General features: G+C 33.7%; 1 protein-coding gene across 1 annotated transcript; it reads left to right on the top strand.

Moving 5' to 3' along the window:
- Positions 1 to 216: 216 nt before the first annotated feature.
- LOC130641911 (uncharacterized) lies at positions 217 to 1,139 on the top strand. Its single transcript, XM_057448927.1, has one exon. The coding sequence runs from the start codon at positions 399 to 401 to the stop codon at positions 846 to 848; it is 450 nt and encodes a 149-aa protein (XP_057304910.1). The 5' UTR covers positions 217 to 398; the 3' UTR covers positions 849 to 1,139.
- Positions 1,140 to 10,546: the final 9,407 nt, after the last annotated feature.

Genomic DNA, 10,546 nt, shown 5'->3' on the forward strand with positions numbered 1-10,546 from the left:
TTGAGTATAATTCGTAAGAGAAAGACGTGTTTTTATTCTCTCTCTAAAAAATAAAAAATAAAAAACTTTATTATAACTTTTTATAATAACACATATTATATTATATTACATAACACAATTATATGAGGATGGCACAAAAAGATGTGGTTGATATGAACGTGTCAATTTCTTTGGTTAGAAACATATTTAAAGAAATGTTTGATGAAGATAGAAAAGCACGTGAGACGAGGATTAATGAACTGGAAAAGACTTTATTGCAAATAATAAGCTCCAACACAGTTATTATGAACCAAAGACTGGACAAGCTAAATCAAGAACTCGATGACTTAAAGGAAGAAGTTAAGCTGCTTTCCAAGGAAAAAACAGAAATTGCAGATAGTCTTCAAGTTCACTAAAACATGGTGGATGACAAACTTGAAATTTCCAAAACCCACATAAAAACTGGGGATGAAAAGCTGAAGGATTTGAAGGAAAAACTTCGTGAAATGGAGGATAGATCGCGAAGAAATAATCTCCGAATTGATGGTTTGGCAGAACATGAGAAAGGAAGTTGGGAAGATTGCAAACAGAAGGTAAAAAATCTTTTGAAACAGAAACTGAATCTGGAAAATATAATAATCGAAAGAATACACAGAGTTCGACCAATGACGGAAAAAGAAGGTCCCAGAACTATAGTGGCTAAATTGTTAAACTGGGAAGACAAGGAAGCAATATTGATGAATGCAAAGAAGCTTAAAAATACTTGTATTTATATTTATGAAGATTTCTCTGCAGCAACAAGGCTTATCAGAAAGGAGAAATGGATTGAAGTTCGAGACTTAGGGAACTTGGTAAATGTGCAATTTTAAAATATGACAAAGTATTTTCTAGGGATTTCAAACCAAAAACATGAATAAGTTTCCATTACGCAATAAGACAATAGATTTGCTTTTTCACAAGATGGCTGAAACCATAGGAGAAAATTTTGAAAAATTAGTTTTCGGAACTTTTAATTCGCAAAGTATCCTCTTAGATAATTCAACAGACCCTGACGTAAATCTAAACAAAACTTTTTTCTCAGATAAAAAGTACTTCACCGAAGATGAAGCAAAACAAAATCTACATCACGAAACTTCTTTTTCTATTTTACATTTAAATATAAGGAGCATAAAAAAGAACTTTGAAAAATTTAAAAACTTTCTGTCAAATTTAGAACATGAATTTAAAATAATATGTTTAACAGAGACATGGTGTCGTGAAGATAATTGGGCAAATTCTCTTTACAGTTTGCCAAATTACTCCTCAAAACATCAAATTAGAGATAAAAGTGTTGGAGGAGGAGTTAGTATTTTCATTCACAATTCTCTAATGTTCAAAGTGCGTCCTGGGTTGAGTATTAATAATGAGCATGTTGAGTCACTTTCTGTAGAAATAATCAATAAAGCCACCAAAAACATTATTATTAATGCTGTATACAGGAAACCTGCTGGCGATTATAAACCATTTCATAACTACTTGAAAGATTTACTCAGACCTGCTGTTCTGAATAATAAACCAACCTATATTGTAGGTGACTTGAACCTAAACTTCTTAGATCACGAAACAAATGCAAAAGTTAAAAAAATTATACGTTTTATTTTCGAAAGAAGTTTTTTTCCTCTGGTTAACAAGCCAACTAGAGTAACAAGAAGGAGTGCCACTTTAATTGACCACGTGTTATCTAATATAAATCTAAATGATAAAACAAGTGCAGGTATCATAAAGACTGATATCTCGGACCATTTTCCAATTTTTGTGATCACGCGATCTTAGCAAGTGAACCGTAAATCAGACTCGCAAATAATATATAAAAAAAATATAAATGACAAAACAATTGCAATTTTCAAAGAAAAATTAAGTAACGTAGATTGGTCCTATATCAAAAACATAAGTGATGCAAACATAGCCTACAACGAATTTCTTAAATTATTTCTCTCATTATATGATAAAACATTTCCAATAAAAGAAATAAAAGCAAAATCTAAATCTTTACTAAGTCCGTGGATGACAAGAGGGCTCATAAAGTCGTCAAAGCAGAAACAAAAATTATACGATAAATTCCTTAAAAAGAGAACTATGTTGAACGAGGATAATTATAAAGCATATAAAACCTTATTTGAATCTATTAAACTAAAATCACAAAAACAACACTATGCAAATCGACTAAAACAGTATCAGTTTGACATTAAAAAAAACATGGCAAATTATTAAAGAAGTTATTGGGAATAAAAAAACAGTAAGTTCATTCCGAAAGAGACTGATTTCAAATGGTGAAGAAAAAACAGACGCTAAAACAATAGCTGAAATTTTCAATAAATTTTTCGTTAATGCCGGACCTAAACTTGCATCAGCAATTCCTAACACTCAGCGAAAATTTGACGCGTATATAAACAGAAATCAAGAAAACATGAAGCAAGAAACATTGACTGATAAAGAAATAACTGATGCTTTCCTCTCTCTTAAAATTAACAAAAGTCCAGGATATGACAATATCAGTTCGAATGTAGTTAAGAACTGTCAAGATCAACTATTTGAACCACTAAAACACATTTTTTCAATATCTCTAAAAGAAGGTATTTTTCCCGAGCAACTAAAAATAGCACGAGTATCTCCAATTTTTAAAACTGGAGACGACTCGTTACCAACAAACTTTAGACCAATATCCGTACTGCCCTGTTTCTCAAAATTACTTGAACGAATCATGTACAATAGATTATATAAATTTCTTTTAGAGCATAACATTTTATATGAAAAACAGTTTGGATTTCAACATGCACATACTACTGAACATGCAATTGTCCAACTTGTTGACCAAATACTCCAGTCATTTAATGAAAATAAATATGCAATAGGTGTATTCATAGATTTATCAAAAGCCTTTGACACCGTAGATCACAAAATTCTAATAAAAAAACTCGAATCTTATGGTATCAGAAACATATCACCGAATTGGTTTCGTAGTTATCTCTCTCCAAGAAAACAGTTTAAAAGCTATGAAAAAGGTAAAACTGACTATGAACACATACTTTGTGGAGTACCTCAAGGCTCGATATTAGGCCCACTTTTATTTCTAATATACGTAAACGATTTGAAACGAGCTACAAAATTGCTCGATCCAATAATGTTTGCAGATGACACGAATTTATTTTACTCTCATAGCAACATAAAGGATTTGTTCGATTCTGTAAATACGGAACTTATCGATATAAATGAGTGGTTCCGTGCAAACAAATTGTCTTTAAATATAAAAAAAACGAAATATATTTTTTTCACAAATTTAGTAGAAGAGATCACCTTTCTTTTTAAACTACCAAAATTAGCAAAAAACAATATAGAAATTGAAAGGGAAACAGAAAGTAAGTTCCTTGTAGTAATCCTAGATCAAAATATTACTTGGAATAAACATATTGAATTGCCTGTGTCACTCCAAATTCAGCTTCAAATTCACTGAGTGATAAGGATTGGGATCATGTATGTAACAATAGCACCACACACTTCTTTTACTGCTTTGGTCAAGATGAAATCGAGACGATTTGCTGTCATGGTCATTGACCCTGTATCTGTAAAAATACAACACAGCTGCAACCTCTTTTACTGCTGGCAATGCTCTGTAATTAGCAGATAGTGGATTGGAAGTTATATAGGGTCTCAGTTCATTACAGAGTTCGTTAAACACTGCTCGAGACAGTCTAAATTTTTTTCTCCTTCAATCTTCTATTGAAACATCAACCAACGTCATATCAACCCACCACTTATCAGTACGACAATTTCTAAGTTTTTCTCTTTTTTCTAATTTTTCTCTGTTGTGTTCTTGCATTCTTCTGTGTATACAAAGCAATAAAACATTTGTTGACAGTTTCACAAATGTGTTCACTAAAATCAGCACACGATTATTTATCATTTTTTGTTTACCTAATGCGTGCGCCATCTTGATATTTTCCCCTGGGTTGTAAACGAGTTGGCGCACTTTTTTCCATATAATAACGAGCTGGTGCCGGGTTGAAAACAAGCCAGCACTAGGTCAGCTCGCCCCAAGTTTATAGTGTATATTATTTATATTCTTTACATATTATATATAGTAACAAAATTAAGAAATAACCCTTGAGTTTGCACCTGGATATAAGAGGATTAAAAATGAGTTCATAGAACACATGTCTGTAAAATGATAATTTCCAACAAAACTAGTAATGAGGTGACAAAACAGCTAGCTGCAATTATATTACTTTACTATAGTTAGAGGTTGGAACCTCTACAGATTTTTTAGGAAAGCAAAATCTCTCCTTTTGCAGGGATTTCCTAAAAACATTGACCGCAAAAAGCAGAAAAATACTACAGCGACAGAACACAACAGAACAAATATTACAGCAATTCAAAATGAATTAAATAGGTAAACGTTTTTACCTTTTTAACACATTACGTTTCTGAGAATTACAAAAACGCACTCTCAGAACACAATAAAATACAAAAACAGAAACACTATATTTACTGAAGATATATAAACAAAAAGATTTATGAAGCATTGCGTTCATAAATTTCATCTGCTGTGGCATTTGTTGTTGTTGAAACATATGCTGTTGTTTGTCTACGAATATCTAGTTCTTGCTCACTACGAACTACCAAATACTTCATAGTTTTTGCTTCCATTGTTTCACTTGGTTTTAGGAGACTTTTCACTGTCACTCTTTCTTTTATGGACTCTAATAATGATTTCATTGTAATCTGTCTAATTTCTTGTGCACTTTCTGCATCATTTTAAAGATTTCGATCGTTTTGCAAGGCAATTTTGCATGATTTTGAAGAGCTACTTCAAATTCTTCCTTGATGTTTCCTAATAAATTATAAAGCTCTGTGGTTTCATCAGTAGTTCCAGATGATGCTTCTTGTTGTCTAAATTTCTTTTTGTACTTATTTACTAAAAGTCGTGACCTGTCACAAACTGACTTTTGTGTGGTAGAGAATGTAGCCTGTGTGATGGAAGTTAGATCTTCAGAGGCACTGGTCCAAGCAGAACCAGATTCTTCACTTCCTGGTTTAAACTGATATGGCTTTAAAGTAAGGTCTCCCTGCACAATAACGTGTCGTGTGGCTCAGTCCATCTCATTTGGGAGTTAAAAAAAGAAGCTAAAACCATATATCTTAAAGTTTATGTAATGACCAATTTAAAATATACATTATAATAAATGTTACGATCTTTTGGCGATATTTGTAGCTACAGCCATACTCGTTTTGGGAAGACTTCAAAATGGCTGTTCTTGTGGTGTCGTGTGGTTATTGGATTTTCCTTGAGATGCGCATGCGCACTGACACAAAAACACTACACTCGATGACGTCTAGCGTTGTGTTTCGTAGGGTGTCTGATAAGGAGCTGAGTTTTCTGTCACCCAATGGGATTTTTTAATGATTTTAAGTGCCTTCGTGGTTGACGTATGTTTGAGGTGACCCATATGGGACGCCTTAACTGCAATAAATGGTCGAATACTCTTAGCATATGCCATTTTCTTAAATTATGCAGTTCAATTGTTGATATGTGTTATATTATGTTATTTTATATTTTTGAGAAAGACTAGCTATTTAAGCCCTTTGTCACTTCAAAAAACCTTGATGAACTCTGAAAATCCTGGAAGGGGGCATTACAAATCTTCTGATAAGCCAGATTTTGTCAAAGCATCAATCCTTCTTCACTGCGTAGGTAACCAATGCAAAGAAATTTACGATACCTTTGTGTTTAAGGAAGGAGATGAATTGAAATTAAACATTCTCCAGAAATTTGATGATCACTTGACTTTTATGAGATTTACATTCTTAACTGCTCGTCAGGAAGACTTTGAGAAATTTGAAGAATACTACACTCTCATCACATGATCATTATCGGTTTAAGAGACAAAAAACTTTAAGAACCACATCACATTAGAAAATAAACTATCCAACTGTAGAGCTAGCGAGGCATCAAAGTTGCAAACTAAGTCTATTCACAACAAACCTGACTCAACTCCATCGTCAAATACATTTACTAAACTACTACTAAACAACCTGGATGACCTTATCTTCTTTGCTTCAAAGAAATAGTATCGTGGATTTTATTAGCATATTTAAAAAAAAAAAAAAACTCCGATTGATATCTTAAATGCAGCAGCGAAACTAATTAAAAGCGATATTAGAGAAATGGCAGTGGATAAGTGTAAATTCCCATCAGCTGACGAGATAAGGGATATGGATTATCAAGCTAAATGTGTTCCAGAAAGTCTGTAACTATTTCTTAGTCATTTTTTTTCAGAGTTCAAAAATATTTGTGGGGCTTGACTTTGAGGCTGATTTCATTAAAGTGTATGGAGATATTAAGTTCATAAGTATAATGTACCCGGTCTCTGATTTTAGCCCTGAATCAATTCCAGCCAAAAAGAGACCAAAACAAATGTGGAATACAAAAAACGAGTAGAACAGTTGGACAAATCAAAAAAAGAAGGGTACGCCTGCATAAAAAACAAAATTAGAGAACTGAGACGTGGGTACAAACATGTTGTAGATAAAGGTACTCGTTCTGGTTCGGGAAGACTTGTTGCTGAACATTACAATATTTGGGGTGGTTGTCCTGCAGTGACAGCTATACCGCAAGGTAAAGTTTCACTGAATATTTGGGAAGACAACATCGTTTCGGAGGATGAGGAGTCGGAAGCGGCTGTGATACCGGAGGAAGGATGTGAAGCACCGGAGGAAGCACATGTAATACTGGAGGATAAAGGAAACTTTAAAAACATGCAAAAAAAATTATATGCGTATCAATGAGATACGGTGTTAGTTGACTTAACACGGGAAGAGCTAGAGATAAAACGTCAAAACAATGAATTATTGCGAAAATCACTGGAAGGGGCTGAACAGGCAATAAAAGCAATGACCGAATCAATAAATTCTATTGGACGACCTAGGAGTTTTGGTCAATGCATTTTTACTATTTCAAGCACAAACAGCTCCTCATCTTCCATATCCACAATATCAACAACCGTTTATGTCTCTACCTCAAACACCAAGGAGAACTGAAGAAAAATAGACTTTAGTTATTGTATATTTTTTTTTGTACATATTTGTATAAAAAGCTTGAAAAAATGAAAATTACACGAAAAGTGCACGCACAATGATAAAGCCGACCAGTTAAGTCTTAAAATTTAAATTCTAGAGGTTTTTCTCCTCTAAAGAATATGCTCATATAATGTAAGAGTACAAGGGTTTCGACTTATTCCTGAACCAAGTACCCAAAATGTCTAGCTGAGTCACCTCAATAGAGGTCTGCGAACACTCTTCAGCAGGAACTAGACATTTCTTTCATCAACAACTTTCCATCTGTCCTACTCTGTACAATCTTGTGTGACTGGGGTAATAACTGGAATCGTCACTCTCCAAAGACAAGACTACAAAAAAAATACATAAAAATAAAAAATATATAAATAACATAAGAACAGTCAAACCCCCTTGCTGACAGAAACCGGAAGTTGTGGTGCTGACAGCAATTTACCTAAGCTCTTCAAGGAAAAGGATGTAAGGTTGTACACCATTACGCAAGCTTTGTTTGCAAGGGACCACTGCTCTGTCGTTGCAATAAAACCACTTACCATGCACTTGGTTATAAAACAACAACAGAGCGCCCTAATTGCAGAATCAAAATTAAACTGCACTCTCCGACCTCTTTTTCAACTGTTGCAGTTTGGTAACTATTGCAGTAGTGACAGAAGTACGAGTTGACACCTGACAATTCTTCGCTCTCCAAAAAGTTATCTACTGACGATTGTACAGTCGATGTCAAGGGCAGTTGAAGAAATAGACTTACTTGCTCAGAGGTGCTAATATTATTGCAAGACTTATTCATAGTTATTATTATATTTTTGTATTAAAAAAGCTTTATATAGATATTTAAAAGAAATTTGTGGACTTTTTTGAAATTAGATTTACTGTTTCTTTAATTTGGCGGAAGCGACAATAATGTCTATGCATTGATAAAGTTTGAATGCACATGTCTTAACAGGTCTAAAATTACTGATGACTTAAATACGACATCGCATCTTTAAATGTGAACATCGAAAAGACTTGTTAGCCAACTTTTTAAACAAAAATTTGGCGAGTAATTAATTCAACGAATACAAAAAAATGTTTGTGCAACTTAATTATGTCTGTTTTTACCTCAGTAAGACTCTTTGCCAGAAATATGCCTTTTAACAAAAATGACGTTGCAAAGTGCGACATGTGTAACTTACTTTTTAATAAACAAGAACCAAAATAACTAACTTTACGGAATTGGGGATCCGGATTTCTAGCCGTATTTTGGGGTGATAAGGTTCATATTCTTGGCTTGGAAGTCACATGAAACAGTAAAACTAGTTGAATTCGTTTTCTTATGGTAGTAGTAACAATATATCAAAAAATAATTTTTGCGTTTAGTTCCCCTTTAAACAAAAACAATTTTTTTAAAATTTGACTAACGGTAAATTAGGTTAAATTAGGCGAGTATTTAATTTGGCAAATAGTCAGTTATCAATATTTACCAGCATCATTTTATACCTTAGGTTCCCTTTTAAGGTGTAGCTTAAGCCATTTAAAGCACATTTTAAAAACACCTGGTCAAAAAAACAACAACATTGCATCAATATTTGTGAGTGTTGGAATACAATAAAAAATAAAACGAATTTATTAACTCGCCAGACCGTACCGAAATTGTGCATGTAAACAGACGGGCTATTTTAAACCGGGATGAAAGTCAAACTGGTTTGAACTCACTACGGGCTTCATGTAAACGCTGCCTAACATGCAACTGTTATTTCTTCATACGAAATTGAAAACGGACACTTGTATTCCACATAATACTTTTCTACTTTTTTCTAACTTTGCTAGCTGGCTATCGTTGAATGATAACAATGATTTAAATTCTTCCAATAATTCAGCATTACTTGCTGAGGGCAACCTGAAAAGGATCTGCTGTGCTATTACATCCAGGGGCAATGGAACATCCATATCAATGGGCGGCAAAAAAAGTATTATTACTGCATTAGGTAAAGTCTTCCTAATTTTTTCCAAGAAGTTTATTATCCTTTCTTCAGTAACAATGCGCTGTGTCTCAGGTCTTGGGTCAAATAAATTTTGGTCACTTTAGTTAATCGTTCTTTTGTTTTGTTGCTTTTCATGATTGTGCTCAACAATATTCATGTGACATACTTTCCTTGCTTTTATTTGCTTAGAAACACTATTCCAGTAGCATAGTTGTTAAGTACAGGTGGGATCTGACAAACCCTTATGATTGGCAAATTCAATTTTATACAAAGTAGCCACAACATGATTGCAACAACTACTATAGCCTGCTGTACATGTGCAAAATGACGACAAAATGTCACTATTGCCATCAAATAAAATCCATAGTTTATGTTTATTCTCTCTATTAATACGTTGAGATAGTGTAACAGTGCATTTAACTACTTTTCTCGAACTTATGTCACCAATGTAAACTTTATCAACCCAGCCAGATTTGAAAAAAGAGTAGCTAAGCTTTTCGAACTTTATACTGTCCGATATATTGTGTTTCAAAGGCTTTGGTTTGAAGAATATACGAAAAAATCTGACCAATGTTAACTTTCGGAAAGTTAGTTACATTACCATTGTAAAAGGACTTCTCATCAGTAAATGGATCTTTCAGCTCTTGCTTATGAAGTAGCTCGTTATAGTCTTTTTTTTTAACTTTCTAGCAGGCTGCTCAGCAGTTGTTTTTATTTCAACTTTCTGTTCATGAGCAATTAGGGCTCTTGCAGCTAACGTTCCATGGGATCCAGATGTTGGTAGTCCACGTGGGAAAAGGAAAAATTGAAGTTCAGCTTTAGATAGTTCTAAAAAATTCTCCAAGCATTCAATATCTTCGGACGTAGCCATCACCTTTGCTTCATCCTCACATAATAACAAACGTCACCACATAAACTTCTTATCGCTATACGCTCTGTTGTTTTTGTTTGGCCTGATTACCCAGAGTGCTTTGCGCAACCGTGAAAGGTCTATGCATGTATCCGTTCGTGGTTGTCATGGGGAGGGCTGTAATAACAAGGGAGTAACTTAAGTGTAATACGTGAATATACGTGAATTATTTGGAATAAAAGATGGAAATCAAGATAATTTTTTAAATCATAACAGAGATATTTGTGGTGTTACATTAAGTATCCTGAACCGTTTAACAGGTGTAGGTGGCAGTGCAGGAATTTATACCAAATACGGTATTCCTTATGTGAGACACGAAGACCTCAAACATGACCTGTGTGAAGCAATTTTGGTGGAAAATTGTGGAATTATATACAAACCCCCCGATTCTTCAAAGCATCACTCTAGAAACTTCAACGATAATTTAGAGAATATCCTGTCCATCATTGAATCTGAAAACAAGGAGGTCATTATACTAGTCGTTCTAAACTGCAGCTATTTAGGCAAAAACGACCATAAAGTTACGAAAAATAAATTGAAATAAATAAATATAAACAAATGACAGAACAGCCGACACTGTGGGCTA

This window comes from Hydractinia symbiolongicarpus, chromosome 4, assembly GCF_029227915.1.
Source record: "Hydractinia symbiolongicarpus strain clone_291-10 chromosome 4, HSymV2.1, whole genome shotgun sequence".
In the NCBI taxonomy this organism is placed as follows: Eukaryota; Metazoa; Cnidaria; class Hydrozoa; order Anthoathecata; family Hydractiniidae; genus Hydractinia; species Hydractinia symbiolongicarpus.

Coding starts and splice junctions, on each gene's coding strand:
- LOC130641911 (XM_057448927.1), top strand. CDS start 399: ATGGTGGATGACAAACTTGAAATTTCCAAAACCCACATAAAAACTGGG.